Source organism: Saimiri boliviensis, chromosome 1 (assembly GCF_048565385.1).
Source record: "Saimiri boliviensis isolate mSaiBol1 chromosome 1, mSaiBol1.pri, whole genome shotgun sequence".
NCBI classification, from domain to species: Eukaryota; Metazoa; Chordata; class Mammalia; order Primates; family Cebidae; genus Saimiri; species Saimiri boliviensis.
In genome coordinates, this window is record NC_133449.1 from 146,313,523 (window position 1) to 146,331,721 (window position 18,199).

The window sequence follows — 18,199 nt, forward strand, 5'->3', positions numbered from 1 at the left end:
GGGGGCCTGGCAATACTCAGGTGAGCTGTCCCACCCCAGGTCCAAAGCAGCAGCTCTCAGGCCTCCTCTGCTGCCTCATGCCATTCCAAACATGATGGCTGGGCTTACACACCTATTCTATTGGAGGCCTCTCTCTCTGTGTTCCCTTTTCACTGCTATTCCCTTACTTCCACCGGAGCTGGAGGCTGGCCCACCCACTCCAAACCAGAGAACAAGCACGGGCTGCCACAGGAGATCCTAGGTAAGAAATCAGCTGCAGCATCTAGAGTAGCATGAAGGAAACGCTGGCCAAATTAAAAGATGAAACTTCCAAAAGGTAAATCTCTGTGTATTCATGCCTAATCTTCCAATATTGTGTAAATAATTTTTTCTACCATCCCCCATCATTTGTATACATTTTTGTCAAGTCCAAACATAATTTGAAGTGAGGTAGGTAGTTTCTCTCTCCTCATGCCGCTGTCCTTGGGGTGATGTCGGGGCCTGTGCCCTGAATGCACTTGTCTCCCGTGCTGGGGCAGTGCCAGGGCTGGCACCAGTGGCTGGTGGTGCTTCTCAGTTGGCTATTTTCTCGATCTCATCCAAATCATCCGTGTCCAATCTTTCTATCTTCTTATCTGGGGGAAGAATACAGAGGTCTCTGCCCTGCCCTGAGGATGTGCCCTACCTGGGGCCATAGCAATCATTCATTCAGCCCCAAAGGCTCCTGGTGCCTGAGCAGGGAGCAGCAGGGTCCCTAGTTACTGACAGCAACAGTCAGAGCCCCAGGTTCCCAAGCCTACTCATAGGAGAACTGTGCTTGGGGTCCCTGGGTCCTGAAGTCTCCAGGTGTGCTCCTTGAGAACTTCCATATGGTCAGAAAGGAGCTGGGGGTGCCAGGGACAAAGGCTGTCTTGGAGCTACAGAAGATCCTACCCCTTTCCCCCTCCTGCCCCCCTTAGGAAAGGGTGCCAGGCACAGGACCCTTCCCGGGACTCACTAAAATGCTCCTGGATTCTGTTCAGAATGTTCATGCTGTGCTTGCTGTCCACCATGTTCACTGCCAGGCCCCTCTTGCCAAAGCGGCCCGTGCGCCCGATCCGGTGTAGGTAGGTCTCGTTGTCAGGGTTCCCGTCCTTGTCCACGGGAATATCAAAGTTGATAACGACGGACACTTGTTCAACATCGATCCCTGCAGGAAGCAGAGTTGGAGGCTGAGAGGACTAAGGACAGGAGACAAATCAGTCATGTGGTCCATACGTATGATGGAGCATGACTCAGTATTAAGGGACTGCAGCACTAACAGATGCATGCCGTTGAGTGCAGGAAGCCAGATCTGAAAGTTTGGGCTCTACGAGATTTAGATGATGCCCCAAAAAAAGGCAAAACTACAGGCACAGAAACCAAACTAGCAGGGACCAGGAACTGGGGTGCAGGGAGAGGTGATGAGTCCCTGAGAGTTGGAGAGAAGTAAGGACAGGAGACAAAAATCACTGTTGTCCACAGGTTAAGTCAATGCATACCAACTATGGGTAGAGGGAAAGAATTCAGGGGCTGTGCGCAGTGGCTCCCACACGTAATCCCAGCTTTTTGGGAGACCAAGGCAGGCGGATCACCTGAGGTCAGGAGTACAAGACCAGCCTGGCCAACACTGAAAAACCCCGTCTCTACTAAAAATACAAAAATCAGCCAGGCGTGGTGGTGGGCACCTGTAATCCCAGGCTGAGGCAGGAGAATCGCTTGAACCCAGGAGGTGGAGGTTGCATTGAGCCGAGATTGTGCCACTGCACTCCAGTCTGGGTGACAGAGCGAGACTTGGTCTCAAAAAAAAAAAAAAAAACTGGGACAGGCCAACTCGGAATTGGGTACAAGAGAGGGCACATACAGGCAGGGTGCAGAACCTGGAGGAAAAGAATAGACCTTTGACAGGTGCCAACAAAATTATGAAATCCGTCAGTAAGCCTCTGGGAGACACAATGTTCTGGAGATGGGCACCCCTGGAAGAGCAGGCTCCGTTCTCTACCAGTCAGATGCCTGTACATTTCCTTCCACCAAGTCAGGACACCTGGCTTCTGTGGGAGTTCTTTTCACCTGAGGGAAATCCAAACACTCTCTCCTAGAAAGGAATATCATCACCAACCCCACCTATCTGAGACTATCAGACTTTCCTGTATCCTGTATACAAGGATTTCTGGCTCTAACTGGGCCTGGGACCCCGAGCCTGGCAGACCAAGTGGGACACATCCTCTGCTCACCACGGGCACACACGTTGGTGGTCACCAGAACCTTCTCTTTGCCCTCTCGGAAGCGCTCAATCACTGCGGCCCTCTGCTCCACCATCATCTCTCCACTCAGCAGAGCCACCTGGTGGCCTTCTTTTGAGAGCTCTGCTGCCAGCCAGCTAGCTGTTTTGCGAGTCTGGAGTGAAAAGAATTGTTTTATATGAAGAAACGTTTTAAAAATGAAATGAAGACAACTGCAAAAAAGTGGCTTGCCACTATTAAAATACATGAAGGCCCTGCTCAATCCAGTTAGCAGGTTAGGCTTCGAATTCCTCAAATGAAGCGTGGTGGTACACACCTGCAGTCCAAGCTACACACTTAAGCCCAGGAGTTCAAGGCTGGCCTGGGCAATATAGGAAAAACCCATCTCAAAAAAAAAATAAATTTTGTTTCAAATAGAATTTTAGTCATCTGATTCCTTTCTTTTCAAATAAGTTACGTAACTGCTGTTAGTTTTTTTTATCTAGGAAGAGTGGTTTTAGCCAAAGGTCTTCATTCCTAAATACTCTATATTCTTGCCAGATATGGTAGCTCATGCTTGTAGTCCCAGTGCTTTGGGAGGCTGAGGCTGGAAGATCACTTGAGGCCAGGAGTTTGAGACCAGCCTGGACAACACAGCAAGACCCCATCTCTACACAAATAAAAATAATTAGCCTGACACACGTAGGGCACACACCTGTAGCCCTAGTAACAAGAGCCGAGGCTGCAGTGAGCTATGATCATGCCACTGTATTTTGGCCTGAATGATAAAGCAAGACCCTATCTCTTAAAAAAAAACAGAGTCTTGTTCTGTTGCAACCTCTGCCTCCTGGGTTCAAGCAATTCTTCTGCCTCAGCCTCCCAAGTATCTGGGACTACAGGTGTGCACTACCACGCCTAGCTAATTCTTGTATTTTAGTAGAGACTGGGTTTTACCGTTGGCCAGGATGGTCTTGATTTCTTGACCTTGTGATCCACCTGCCTCAGCCTCCCAAAGTGCTAGGATTACAGGCGTGGGCCACCACACCCGGCTACCCATATGTGTATATATATATATATATATATATATTTTTTTTTTTTTTTTTTTTTTTTTTTTTTGAGACGGAGTTTCGCTCTTGTTACCCAGGCTGGAGTGCAATGGCGCGATCTCGGCTCACCGCAACCTCCGCCTCCTGGGTTCAGGCAATTCTCTTGCCTCAGCCTCCCGAGTAGTTGGGATTACAGACACGCGCCACCATGCCCAGCTAATTTTTTGTATTTTTTAGTAGAGACGGGGTTTCACCATGTTGACCAGGATGGTCTCGATCTCTTGACCTCGTGATCCACTCGCCTCAGCCTCCCAAAGTGCTGGGATTACAGGCTTGAGCCACCACGCCCAGCATATTTTATATATTTTTTGAGACACGACCTCATTCTGTTGCCCATTCTGGAGTGCAGTGGCACACACAGCTCACTGCAGTCTCCACTTCCTGGGCTCGATCAATCCTCCCACCTGAGACTCCCAAGCAGCTGGGACCACAGGCACGCATTACCATGCCTGGCTAATTTTTAAAAATTTTTGTAGAGATGGATCGTACTATGTTGTGCAAGCTGGTCTTGAACTCCTGAGCTCAATAAGACCCTCACACCTCAGTCTCCCAAAGGGCTGGGATTACAGGCATGAGCCACCACGCCCAGCTATATATATATATATATATATATTTTTAATGATGAAGTCTTACTATATTGCCCATGCCAGCCTGAACTCCTGGGATCAAGGAATCCTCCCACCTCAGCCTCTTGAGTAGCTGGGCCTACAGGTACTTGCCCAGTTTATATTCTTTTTTTTGTTTTAAGACGGAGTTTCTCTCTGTTACTCAGGCTGGAGTGCAGTGGTGCAATCGCGGCTCACTGCAACCTCCACCTCCAGGGTTCAAGTGATTCTCCTGCTTCAGCCTCCAGAGTAGCTGTCATTACTGGTGCACACCACCATGCTTGACTAATGTTTTGTATTTTTAGTAGAGATGGGGTTTCACCTTGTTGGCCAGGCTGGTCTTGATTTCCTGACCTCAGGAGATCTACCCTGAGGTAGATCTATTTACCTGCCTTGGACTCCCAAAGTGCTGGGATTATAGATGTGAGCCACCTTGCCTGGCTGCCCAGCTTATATTCTTAAAATCTAAAAATTATTTCACTTGCTGTTACTTGGGTTTTTTTTTTTTTCCCCAAGTAATCACTAAGAAGTGGAATCAAAGTCTCCCTCTTATAATTCATTAAAACCTTAGAAGAACAAACCACTTCCTATCTTCCCATGGCACCCAGAGGCATCCAGTCCTCCTAAGCCCTGCTTGGAGCTGGCTGAGAGGGAGGGGCCAGGCCTGCTGCTGCTACTCACATGGCAGAAGATCATGGCTTGAGCAATGGTGATGGCCCCATAGAGGTTACACAGGGCCTGGAACTTCTCGTCTCTGCTGCTGCACAGGACATAGTACTGTTTGATGGTGTCCAGGGTCTCTTCCTCACGCTTCAGTTTGATAACGTTTGGGTCTGGGACCACTTTCTGGGCAAACTTCCACACAGAGTCTTCAAAGGTGGCGGAGAAAAGCAGCATCTGGCAGTTCCTGGGTAGCATCCTGCAAGGGAATGCCCTGGCATGTGGCCCCAGGTGTCCCCAGGAAGCAACAGAAGCACCGCCTCCCCAGCTGGGAGGGTCTAGGTGCCCAGGAAGGCTGATGGGAGAGGAGCGTCTCGAGGAGGAGGAGCAGCAGGCCTGGGTTGGAGGTAGGGCTGGGGAAGAGTCCCTAGATCTCCTTTCTCAACCCAGGCTTGGAGGGACTGTGGTCGGTGCTGACATGGAAATGGCCCGTCAAACAAATGCTGCTGAGCATACCAGAGCCAAGACCCAGGCAGAAGCCAGAGGAGGCGTCTGAAGTAAAGGGAGAAGACGCTGCAGAAGAGGAGGCTGAGAAGTCCTCTGCCCTCGAGATCCCTACCTCTGGATGCGGATGCTCTGATCCTGGTGGCCCTGAGTGGCTATCATGACATCAGCCTCATCCAGAACAAACACCTTGATTTTCTTGGGATCAATGAACTTGAGCTTGGAGCACCAGTCCAGCACGGTCCCAGGGGTGCCAATGACAATCTGCTCACTGATCTTCTGGCCTCTTTCCACTGTGGAGACCCAGGTGACTTTCATGGGTATTTCAAAGGCAAAGCCTGCTCTGGAAATCAAAGCCCTGCCCATCCTTCTAGGACTAGGAGAACAAGCTATTTCCAGATTTCAAAACACACATGAGTGTTCCCTTCAGCCTTGGTTTCTTCTGCTGTGAAGTGGCCAGATGACACCTATCTCAGTGCACTGTGTTCAGGATCAAATCCCACAAAGCAAACCTTCAATAAGCATCAGTTCCCTTCTGCTTCCTCCTGTCATTCAACATTATCCAACAATTTGTTTGTTTGTTTGTTTGTTTGTTTATTTTGAGACAGGGTGTCACTCTGTTGCCCAGACTAGAGTGCAGAGACACAGTCATGGCTCACTGCAGCTGTATCAAACATCTCATGTACCCCATAAACATACACACCTACTGTGTACCCACAAAAGTTCAAAAATTAGAAAAAAAATGCTGAAAAGGCATAGATAGTAAGGATATAAACAATTAAAAGATGAAACTCCTTCAGTGACATTGTTCTCCTTCTCTATAATAATCATCCAATTCTCTCTGAAGTACCTGATCTTTATTATTATTATTATTATTTGCCAACAATGTTCTACCTAGACTAGGACACTTCCTCTTAGGCAGACTCTTTCACAGTTCTTATCTTTCTTTTTTTTTTTTTTTTGAGATGGAGTTTCGCTCTTGTTGCCCAGGCTGGAGTGCAATGGCGCGATCTCGGCTCACCGCAACCTCCGCCTCCCGGGCTCAGGCAATTCTCCTGCCTCAGCCTCCTGAGTAGCTGGGATTACAGGCACGTGCCACCATGCCCAGCTAATTTTTTGTATTTTTAGTAGAGACGGGGTTTCACCATGTTGACCAGGATGGTCTCGATCTCTCGACCTCGTGATCCACCCGCCTCGGCCTCCCAAAGTGCTGGGATTACAGGCTTGAGCCACCGCGCCCGGCTCAGTTCTTATCTTTCTAATACACTCTGCCCCCTCAGCTGTCCTGTCATCTATTTAAAATATGTCAGTTGCTTTTACGTTAGCAAGGCGTGGTGGTGCACGCCTGTAATCCCAGTTACTCAGGAAAGTGAGACACAAGAATCACTTGCGCCCAGGAGGCAGAGGTTGCAGTGAGCCAGGATTGCGTCGAAGCCTGGGCGATGAGGGAAACCCTGTCTCAAAAAAAAAAAAAAAAAAAAAAAAAAGTATTCAGCATTATCTGCCCTTTTAACTTGAATCCAAATTGGAAAATTTTAAATGATTATTTTCCAATAAGTTTCATTATATTATTTACTTTTCAGAACTGGCTTCAAGTTGGCATTAGGACATTGTATGTAGACTTGATTTCTGCAAGTCATAAAGTCACATTTATTTCAGAGATCCATAAAACGCAACCAAACTTCTAACAACACTTTTTCTTGAGACAGAGTCTTAACTCTGTCACCCAGACTGAAGTGCAGTGGTGTGATCCTGCTTCACTGTAACCCCCTCACAGGTTAAAGCGATTCTCCTGCCTCAGCCTCCTGAGTAGCTGGGATTACAGGTGTGTGCCAGTGTGCCTGGCTAATTTTTTGTATTTTTAGTAGAGACAGGGTTTTTCCATGTTGGTCAGGCTTGCCTCAAACTCCTGACCTTCAAATGAGCCACTCGCCTCGGCCTCCCAAAGTTCTGAGACTACAGGTGTGAGCCACCATGCCTGGGCAACAACACTTTTAAAATTACTTAAATAATAGTAGTTGTAAAACAAACTAGTGTAGAATTTTTTTTTTTTTTAAAGAGACAGAGTTTCACTATGTTGGCCAGGATGGTCTCCATCTCCTGACTTTGTGATCCACCCACCTTGACCTCCCAAAGTGCTGGAATTACAGGCGTTAGCCACCACACCCGTCCTACAAAAAAAATATTTTTATAAAATTAGCTGGGTGCGGCCGGGTACAGAGGCTCATACCTGTAATCCTAGCACTTTGGGAGGCCAAGATGGGCTGATCACCTGAGGTTAGGAGTTCAAGACCAGCCTGGCCAACATGGCAAAACCCTGTCTCTACTAAAAATACAAAAATTAGCGAGGCATGGTGGTAGTGTCTATAATCCCAGCTACCTGGGAGGCTGAGGCAGGAGAACTGCTTGAACCCGGGAGGTGGAGGCTGCAGTGAGCCAAGATTACACCACTGTACTGCAGCCTGGGCGACAGAAGGAGACTCTATCTAAAAAAAAAAAAAAATTTTATTTTTTATTTTTTATTTATTTTATTTTATTATTATTATTTTTTTTTGAGACGGAGTTTCGCTCTTGTTACCCAGGCTGGAGTGCAATGGCGCGATCTCGGCTCACCGCAACCTCCGCCTCCTGGGCTCAGGCAATTCTCCTGCCTCAGCCTCCTAAGTAGCTGGGATTACAGGCACGCACCACCATGCCCAGCTAACTTTTTGTATTTTTTTTTAGTAGAGACGGGGTTTCACCTTGTTGACCAGGATGGTCTCGATCTCTCGACCTCGTGATCCACCCGCCTCGGCCTCCCAAAGTGCTGGGATTACAGGCTTGAGCCACCGCGCCCGGCCGTAAAAAATTTTTTTTAATAAAAAAAATTAACTGGGTGGAGTGATGTCCACCTGTCGTCCCAGCTATTAGGGAGGGTAATTGCTTGAGACCAGGAGTTTTAGGCTGCACTCAGCTGTGATCACACAACACTGCACTCCAGCCTGGGCAACAGAGCAAGACCCTGTTTCTAAAATAAATAAAAATGTACATGTCTAGAATTTAGATTCTTTGAAAAGCAACTGGTCTGGTCTTGAAAAATGTTAAATGTAATAGGGAGAGAAAAAGGTAGGAGGACAATTCTAGCTAGATCGAAAGAAACAAAGTATAACAACCAAATGCAATGTCTAAACACTGAACGCTGACTTGATCTTGGTTAAAAAACCAAACAGCCATAAAGGAACACTTTGGGGACAGCTGGGGACGAATAAAAATTGACTGGATATTAGTTATTCTAGGAAATCAATCTTCCTGGTTGTGATAAGGGAATCCACAGGTATGCCAAAGAATGTCTCATGAGATGCATATCTGCAGTTTACTTACAAATGGTTTGACAAAAATGCATTACATGTGTATATATAAAGCAAATATGACAAAATGTTAAGTTTTTGAATCTAGGTGGAGAAAATACATGTGTTTATTTATTATTTTAGCTATTGGGTATGTTTTAAAACATTTCAAAATAAAAAGAATTAGGTTAATGATTTAGGATCACATTCATATACTCACATTTATTGCCTCGAACAGCATAAGCTAGCTTCAGTGCAGGGTAAAATTTGCCCATTTGTTCAATCACTTTTCCTGTTTGGAGGGCGAGCTCATATGTTGGGGAGAGGCACAGACACTGGCAGGGGAAAAGTGCAGAGTGCAAATTCAAGACAATAGCTCTTTTGCAAAGGGGAATTACCACTAGGACTCAGCCACTCCTCCAGCTGAAGCGGAAAGAAAGAATATGTACATTAAAGTGTACACCATTTGATTCTTTGTTTTTTTGTTTGTTTCTTGAGACAGGGTCTCGCTATGTTGCCCAGGCTGGAGTGCAGTGGCTGTTCACAGGCGTGATCCCACTATTTATCAACACAGGCGTTTTGACGTGCTCTGTTTCCGACCTGGGCTGGTTCACCCCTCCTTGGGCAACCTGGTGGTCCCCTGCTCCCAGAAGGTCACCATATTGATGCCAAACTTAGTGCATCAATTGGACACCCGATTGGCATAGCACACTACAGCCCAGAACTCCTGGGCTCAAATAATCTGCCCACCCAGCCTCCCTAGTAGCTGGCACAACAGGCACGTGCCACTGTACCCAGTCACCATTTGATTCTTTAAGCTACAAGGTCATAGCTAGAATTCTTAGGGGTCAGAACTCTGGCTGGGTAAAGACACTTGCAAACAGATACCAGCCATTGAAATACAAAAACCCACCCACGAGCATGGATCTAAAGTTCCAATTGGCATTAGCTTTCTTTTCACTTACTGAGAAAGCTCTCAGAACTTTCTAATGGATGACAGTTGCAGATGAAACAGGTTTTCCTGCAACTAAAGGAGCCAAGCCTGTACGAAGTATCCCAGAACTGGCTCATGGAAAAGGAAACAGGATTTTTGTTGCCACTGGAAGACATACCATATTACTTGTGCTCAATTTAAGGAGTTTAGTTTGTGTAAAAGGTTATTCATAGCCTGGCTTCTATTTTTTTGAGACAGCGTTTCAATCTTTTGGTCCAGGCTGGAGTGCAATGGTGTGATCTCAGCTCACTGCAACCAATGCCTCTCAGGTTCAAGTGATTCTCTTGCCTCAGCCTCCATGCCTGGCTAATTGTTTATTTTTAATACAGACAGGTTTTCACCATGTTGGTCAGGCTGGTCTAGAACTCCTGACCCCAGGTGATCCGCCATCCTCAGCCTCCCAAAGTGCTGGGATTACAGGCATGAGCCACTGTGCTTCGCCCATAGCTTGGCTTTCAATCCATCAAATGGAAATCCCCTTCTATCTGTGCCTTAGTGGAAAACCTAAACTCCCAAGTCCTTACCTGGGGGTATTTGTTTGTAGGTTCTACTTGGCTAAGCATGGCCAGCACAAAGGCAGCTGTTTTGCCAGTACCAGACTGAGATTGGGCAATTAAATTCTGTGGGCTGAACAAGAAACAAACTGGTTAGGAGCTTAAATCTCAAGTAACCTTTTAATTAATAAAGTTTAAAAAAATCAGTATTAAAAATTCATGTATAGAAAGAGACCTTGGATAAGAGTGTAGCAGTTACATATGCTAGCTTCACAAGAACAAAGCACTATAGAAAGAAGGTTTTCTGGGCCGGGCGCGGTGGCTCAAGCCTGTAATCCCAGCACTTCGGGAGGGAGGCCGAGGCGGGTGGATCACAAGGTCGAGAGATCGAGACCATCCTGGTCAACATGGTGAAACCCCGTCTCTACTTAAAAATAAAAATTAGCTGGGCATGGTGGCACGTGCCTGTAATCCCAGCTACTCAGGAGGCTGAGGCAGGAGAATTGCTTGAACCCAGGAGGCGGAGGTTGCGGTGAGCCGAGATCGCGCCATTGTACTCCAGCCTGGGTAACGAGCGAAACTCCGTCTCAAAAAAAAAAAGAAAAGAAAAAAAAGAAAGAAGGTTTTCTGGTGGGATTTGAGGCACTCCACATCTTTTTTTTTTTTTTTTTTTTTTTAATTTCGAAATGAGGTCTAACTCTGTTGACCAGGCTGGAATGCAATGCAGCCTGGTCAACTTGGCCCACCGTAGCCTCGACTTCCTGGGCTCAAGTGATCCTCCTGCTTCAGCCTCCCAGAGTGCTTGGATTATAGGTGTGAGCCACTGCAGTGGGTCTACTGATTCTTTTAAAATGTGAGTCAGCTCACGTTACTTCTCTGCTCAAAAACCTTCCAATCATTCCTCATTTCATTCAAAGTACAAGTTGAAAGCCTCATAATGGCATACAGGGTCCTGCATGATCTGCTCCCCATTACACCTTCAGCTCTCATTTCTTACTATTCTCTCTCCCTTACTTCGTTCCAGCACACGGCCCCAGTGCTGCTCAGGGAACAGGCCAGCCATGCTCTTTCTTAGGGCTTGTGCATTGGCTGTACTCTGCTTGGGACAACTGTCCCCAGGTAACATACTAATTCTTTTCTCTCCATCAAGTCTTTGCCCAGCTATCACCTACTTCACGAGATCCTACCTTAACCACTTGATTTAAAAGTGTAATCTACCTTGAAATGCCTAAAAAAAACCAAGATGTATGTTTTGGTGGCAGGGTAGGGATCAACAGTGGCAAGAACCAAGTCTTGCCTTGAAGGTGGCAAGCAGCAGCCTCTGAAGCAGCTCAAGAAGCAGGCAAGGCCGGGCATGGTGTACACCTGTAATCCCAGCACCTTGGGAGGCCATGGTGGGTGGATCACTTGAAGTCAGGAGTTTGAGACCAGCGTGGCCAACATGGTGAAACCCTGCCACTCCTAAAAATACATAAAATTAGCTGGGCGTGGTGGCAGGTACCTGTAGTCCCAGCTATTCGGGAGGCTGAGGCAGGAGAATCGCTTGAACCTGGGAGGTGGAGGTTGCAGTGAGCCGAGATCACACCACTGCACTCCAGCCTAGGTGTGGTGACTCATGCCTACAATCTCAGCACTTTGGGAGGTTTAGGTGGGTGGATTTCTTCAGCCTAGGAGTTCGAGACCAGCTGGGCAAAATACTGAAACCCTGTCTCTACAAAAGATACAAACATTAGCTGGACATGGTGGTACATACCTGTAGTCCCAGCTACTTGGGAGTCTGAAGTGTGAGGATCCCTTGAGCCCAGGAGGTAGAGGGTGGAGGTTGCAGTCTGCAGTGAGCTGAGACTGTGCCACTGCACTCCAACCCCAGTGACAGAGCAAGACCTTGTCTCAAAAAAAAAAAAAAAAAAGCAGCAGCAGCAGGCCTAAGAGATGGACAAGGAAAATGAGGTCTTCCAGCAGGATTTAAAAAAAAAAGAACGGGGCCGGGCGCGGTGGCTCAAGCCTGTAATCCCAGCACTTTGGGAGGCCGAGGCGGGTGGATCACAAGGTCGAGAGATCGAGACCATCCTGGTCAACATGGTGAAACCCCATCTCTACTAAAAATACAAAAAATCAGCTGGGCATGGTGGCGCGTGCCTGTAATCCCAGCTACTCAGGAGGCTGAGTCAGGAGAATTGCCTGAACCCAGGAGGCGGAGGTTGCGGTGAGCCGAGATCGCGCCATTGCACTCCAGCCTGGGTAACAAGAGCGAAACTCTGTCTCAAGAAAAAAAAAGAACGGAAGAAACTTGAACTAAAAGTGAAGCTGTGGGGGAAGACCCCCAGCCACAAGTGGAATTTTAAAATCTGACAAAAATAAGCTGTTCCTTGTGCCTGGGGTGATGGTGACTCTTTTTTGTTTGTTTGTTTGTTTGGAGACATGGTCTCACTCTGTCGCCCAGGCTGGAGTGCAGTGGCATGATCTCAGTTCAGTGCAACAGCCACCTCCCGAGTTTCAAGCAATTCTCGTGTCTCAGCCTCCTGAGTAGTGGGACTACAGACATGAACCACAGTGCCTGGCTTTTTTTGTGTGTTTGTTTGTAGAGATGGGTTTCACCATGTTGGCCAGGCTGGTCTCGAACTCCTGACCTCAAGTGTTCTGCTCGCTTCAGCCTCCCAGAGTGCAGGGATTACAGGTGTGAGTCACTGCATCTGGGCGCCACAGTGGTAACTCTTGATTCTATTTCTGTTTAAACATCTAGATTCCCTGTATCTCAGTGCTTATATAGGTTGGGAAAAACAAGAAAAAAAGAAGAAAAATAGATTCACTTACTTGGCATATTCTCCGGAAAAAGAAAAAGAAAAAAGAAAAATAGATTCCCTGTCAAAACATCTGTTGCCTTTTGTAGTTAGAATAAAGTGTTGTACATTTAATTGCTTTTTTATTTTTGCCTTTTAATACAGATGAGGTCTTACAATGCTTCCCAGGCTGGTCGTAAACACCTGGGCTCAAGCCATCTGCCTGCCTTGGCCTCCCCAGTTGCTGGGATAACAGGCATAAGCCACCCTGCCTGGCCAAAATTTATTATAATTATAATAATTTTTTTTTTAGACAGTCTCACTCTGTTGCCCAGGCTAGAGTCCAGTGGTGCAATCTTGGCTCACTGCAACCTCCACCTCCCAAGTTCAAGCGATTCTCGTCTCAGCCTCCCAAGTAGCTGGGACTACAAGTGCCTGCCACCACACCTGGCTAGTTTTTGTATTTTTAGTAGAGTGGGGTTTCACCATGTTGGCCAGGCTGATCTTGAACTCCTGATCTCAAGTGATCTGCCTGCCCTGGCCTCTCAAAATGTGGGGATTACAGGTGTCAACCTCTGTACCAGCCAAAATTTATTATTTTTAATTGAAATAAAAAAATAATATTTTCCCTTTTACCCACTTTTAAGTATACTATTCAGTAGCATTAACATTTGTAATTTATTACCTGTTATATTTTAATAAAAATGAATTATCTACATTTCAAACTAGAATATAAGCTCCTGTGGGCATGAATTTTGGTCTGTTTTGTTGACTAATGTATATAAGTGCCTAGCATAGTATCTGTTACATACGAGGCACTCAATAAATATTTGTTAATGATGAAAGGTACTAGATAATTCTAGTGATAATGCTGATCTCTTCTAATATTTTCAATCTAAAAATGGAAAGTCTAAAATGAAATGGATTGTAACTGGACACATACGGCTCAGCCAGCATCAGTGGCAATGCATTCTCTTGTATCTTGGATGGACGATTGAAACCCATAGCATAGACTCCTTGGAGAAGCTGTGGTTTCCTAGAAAAACAAAGATGAAAGTCACAGTCTTTTTGGTTGAGGAAAGCAGCAAAGTATCTGGAGGATTTTTCTCTTTTACTGTTTACACATAGATCTTTGTTTGTTTTTCAGACAGAGTCTTGCTCTATTGCCCAGGCTGCAGTTCAATGGTGCAATCTTGGCTCACTGCAACCTCCACCTCCCAGGTTCAAGCAATTCTTGTGCCTCAGCCTCCTGAGTAGCTGTGATTACAGGTGCATGTCACCATGCCCCACTAATTTTTGTATTTTCAGTAGCGACAGGGTTTCACCATGTTGGCCACATTGGTCTGCCTGCCTCAGCCACTCAAAGTGCTGGGATTACAGGTGTGAGCTGCTTTGCCTGGCCTATATATAGTTTGTAATCAACAATAATTGAGCTGTGCTGAACTGAATACACGTTAATACAACTAAAGCTTTTATAGATCATCTGGAAATTTTACTAAATATTCCAAACACCTAAAGTATTTATTTATTTTTTTTATAGATGGAGTCTGTTCTTGCTCTGTTGCCCAGGCTGGTCTGGAACTCCTGGCCTCAAGTGATCCTCTCACCTTGGCCTCCAAAACTGCGGGGACTGGAGGTGTGCACCACTGCACCCAGCTAAATTCTTTTATAAAATTTGGGTAGCGGCTGGGCGCAATAGCTCATACCTGTAATCCCAGCACTTTGGGAGGCCAAGGCTGATGGATCATGAGGTCAGCAGACTGAGACCAGCCTGGCCAACATGGTGAAACCCCATTTCTACTAAAAACACAAAACTTAGCCAGGTGTGGTGGTGCACGCCTGTAATCCCAGCTACTCAAGAGGCTGAGGCAGGAAAATTGCTTTAACCTGGGAGACAGAGGTTGCAGTGAGCCGAGATCAAGCTACTGCACTCCAGTACTCCAAGCCCAGGTGAAAGAGGACAGAGCAAGATTCCGTCTCAAAAAAAAAAAAAAAAAAGAACTTGGTTAGCTAAAACTGCTCTGTTGTGATAAAAAGTAAAAAGATATCTATAACAGGCCTAAGATCTCTATTTCAGTGCAAAGGGAAGAGTCAGGAAGTGAATAAATACTCACAGCCGAAGCTCTTCAAAAGACTTCACCGAGTACAGTGGGGAGTTTGGATCCCGCTGTAGGACTTCCACTTGGTTTGTGTTATCGACGAGGTTGCTTCTGATCAGCTTGTTGAGTAAGGACTGGGCAGCTCTATCTTCTGTCAGGAAAGAAAAGCAAAGAATTTTTTTTTTTTCGAGACAGAGTTTCTCTCTGTCGTCAGGCACCAGGCTGGAGTCCAGTGGCGTGATCTCAGCTCACTGCAATCTCTGCCTCCTGGGTTCAAGCAATTCTCCTGCCTCAGCCTCCCGAGTAGCTGGGACTACAGGCGTGCGCCACCACGCCCAGCTAATTTTTGTATTTTTTAGTAGAGACAGGGTTTCACCATGTTGGCCAGGATGGTCTTAATCTCTTGACCTCGTGATCCGCCCACCTCGGCCTCCCAAAGTGCTGGGATTACAGGCGTGAGCCACCATGCCTGGCAAAAGCAAAGAATTTTAAAAGTCCTTGAAACCTACCAGGTGTTTACTCCAATTGAATTGCCATTTGTGTTTTAAATAATAATGTACTAGGCCGGGCATGGTGGCTCACGCCTGTAATCCAAGCACTTTGGAGGCCAAGGCGGGTGGATCACCTGAGGTCGGGAGTTTAAGACCAGCCTGACCAACACGGTGAAACCCCATCTTTAAAAAAAAAAAAAAAAAAAAGTACTGATCTTTCAAATTCAAGGTACATCATAGTTTTGACTTATAAATTAAAAGTTTTGCCGGGCGCAGTGGCTCAAGCCTGTAATCCCAGCACTTTGGGAGGCTGAGGCGGGTGGATCACGAGGTCAAGAGATCGAGACCATCCCAGTCAACACAGTGAAACCCCGTCTCTACTAAAAATACAAAAAAAAAATTAGCTGGGCATGGTGGTGCGTGCCTGTAATCCCAGCTACTCAGGAGGCTGAGGCAGGAGAATTGCCTGAACCCAGGAGGCGGAGGTTGCGGTGAGCCGAGATCGCGCCATTGCACTCCAGCCTGGGTAACAAGAGCGAAACTCTGTCTCAAAAAAAAAAAAAAAAAAGTTTTCTTAAAAAAAAAAAAAAAGGTTGTGATACTCACACGACCCATTTAAGCCTCATATTCTTCTCCATACTCTATTCTTTTTTTTTTTTTTTTTTTTTTTTTTGAGACGGAGTTTCGCTCTTGTTACCCAGGCTGGAGTGCAATGGCGCGATCTCGGCTCACCACAACCTCCGCCTCCTGGGTTCAGGCAATTCTCCTGACTCAGCCTCCTGAGTAGCTGGGATTACAGGCACGCACCACCATGCCCAGCTAATTTTTTTTTTGTATTTTTAGTAGAGACGGGGTTTCACCATGTTGACCAGGATGGTCTCGATCTCTTGACCTCGTGATCCACCCGCCTCGGCCTCCCAAAGTGCTGGGATTACAGGCTTGAGCCACCGCGCCCAGCTCCATACTCTATTCTAACAGCCCTCTTTACCTGCAATTATCTATTCCTCCTATCCAGACCCACATATTTACTCCCCAGTCTGCACTCTCTATAAACCTAAAGTAATTAACATATCACGACAAAAAAAATTAGGAATTAAAGTTTATACCTTAATATTTTATAAGTTGATCTCATCATCCATGTCAAATGTATCAAAACATCATTAAGCTTAATTTTATTGAACAAGAGGCAACTTAAAATTTCTTTTATAACACCCTGTTCAACTGTTCAGTTGTTCAATGTAAAATTTCTTTAAATGTAAACCATTAGAATTCCTTCACCTATTGACTATTTATATTGAACTTTTATGCTAGCACTGTATCTCCTATTAAAGTCAAGCCAAACTGGGTATAAAAACGAAGCTTCATAACAATGCACTTTCTTTTCTTTTTCTTTTTTTTTGTTTGCTTAACCTTCTTTTTACCATTGTATGTAGCAAGTTTCTTGAAGACAACAATCCACTTTCTTAGAATGCAGAAGCTTGTTATTATATAAAGCTCCATGGCTGTTACCTTTCTCTTCTTCTTCTGTCTTCTCTGCGTTGGCACTGGTCTTGACAACAGCACCTTTAGCAGACACAAAGTGGCCATCATTCAGAATCACATCCGATACCCAACAGCTGACACAATTCAAATTCTATGACACTAGAAGTTTTTGTAAAGGCCTGGGGAGCAAAAAATAAATGAAACCGAGGCACTGATAAAAAGCATTTTATTATCCCTAAACAAACATGTAAAACACTGCTGCTTATATTTCTATTCTTTCCTACTCTAGTTCTCCTCCCCGTACCTCAAAAAGTAGTATTTCCCTCATTGAATCAGTACTTCTGAAATATTATAGAAAGATTATTAGAGTGATTAGTGATCAGAAACTACCTTGATGCTCAAAAGAGGAATATCTATGCAAATCGTATTTTATCAATATGTGAACACAATGATGCCATTCAGATTCATGTACATAACAAATGAGCACCAAGACCAACAAAAAATATTCATGTATATAAATTTGTTTGAGACAGAGTCTCACTCTTGGCCAGGCTGGAGCGTAGTGGTGCAATCTTGGCTCACTGCAACCTCTGCCTCCTGGATTCAAGAGATTCCACTGTCTCCGTATCCTGAATAGCTGGGATTATAGGTGTGCACCACCACACCCGGCAAATTTTGTATTTTTAGTAGAGACATGGTTTCACCATGTTGGTCATGCTGGTTTTGAACTCTTGACCTCAGGTGATCTGCCGGCCTCAGCTTCCCAAAGTGTTGGGATTACAGGTGTGAGCCACTATACCCAGCCTATAAATTATTCATAAAATCTATAGTCGAATGATACTGTGGTTATATAAAATCACACAAAAAAGATTGTAAGTAAATTTTGAGAAAGGCAGATGTTACATTTCCTTCCTGTAATATTAAGTATATCAACAGTAATTTAATGGAAATCTTAAATTTTTGATAAATATGATTTAAGAATAAATAAACTGTCAGGTTGCTCATACTTTGCCTATCTCATCCCAAACTGAAGCACATTAAGAAAAAAATTAGTCTTTGTCAATATAGTCCCATGGTTAGTAATTAGTCCCACTTAAGTATCCTCATTTATTTCAACCCCTCCGTTGCTGTCAGTGTGCAATCCTCATTCTTTTTTTTTTTTTTGAGACGGAGTTTCGCTCTTGTTACCCAGGCTGGAGTGCAATGGCGCGATCTCGGCTCACCGCAACCTCCGCCTCCCGGGTTCAGGCAGTTCTCCTGCCTCAGCCTCCTGAGTAGCTGGGATTACAGGTACGTGCCACCATGCCCAGCTGATTTTTTTGTATTTTTAGTAGAGACGGGGTTTCACCATGTTGACCAGGATGGTCTCGATCTCTTGACCTCGTGATCCACCCGCCTCGGCCTCCCAAAGGGCTGGGATTACAGGCATGAGCCACCGC

General features: G+C 45.6%; 1 protein-coding gene across 4 annotated transcripts in view; it reads right to left on the minus strand.

The window, feature by feature from the left end:
- Positions 1 to 312: 312 nt before the first annotated feature.
- LOC101044681 (ATP-dependent RNA helicase DDX19B) overlaps positions 313 to 18,199 on the minus strand; it is a 32,216-nt gene continuing 14,329 nt past the window's right edge. For 2 of the 4 annotated variants that reach the window (XM_039480429.2, XM_039480424.2), the window contains 10 exons: positions 16,788 to 16,841; positions 14,803 to 14,938; positions 13,632 to 13,724; positions 9,939 to 10,041; positions 8,641 to 8,755; positions 5,210 to 5,387; positions 4,612 to 4,849; positions 2,232 to 2,394; positions 977 to 1,168; positions 313 to 614 (listed from right to left, as the gene is read on the minus strand). In XM_039480429.2, coding sequence (XP_039336363.1) covers positions 553 to 614; positions 977 to 1,168; positions 2,232 to 2,394; positions 4,612 to 4,849; positions 5,210 to 5,387; positions 8,641 to 8,755; positions 9,939 to 10,041; positions 13,632 to 13,693 — 1,113 coding nt within the window. In that variant the 5' untranslated portion in view covers positions 13,694 to 13,724; positions 14,803 to 14,938; positions 16,788 to 16,841 and the 3' untranslated portion in view covers positions 313 to 552. Of the gene's footprint in view, positions 615 to 976; positions 1,169 to 2,231; positions 2,395 to 4,611; positions 4,850 to 5,209; positions 5,388 to 8,640; positions 8,756 to 9,938; positions 10,042 to 13,631; positions 13,725 to 14,802; positions 14,939 to 16,787; positions 16,940 to 18,199 lie in introns of all 4 variants that reach the window. The other 2 variants (XM_074406204.1, XM_074406200.1) reach the window with 1 other exon arrangement.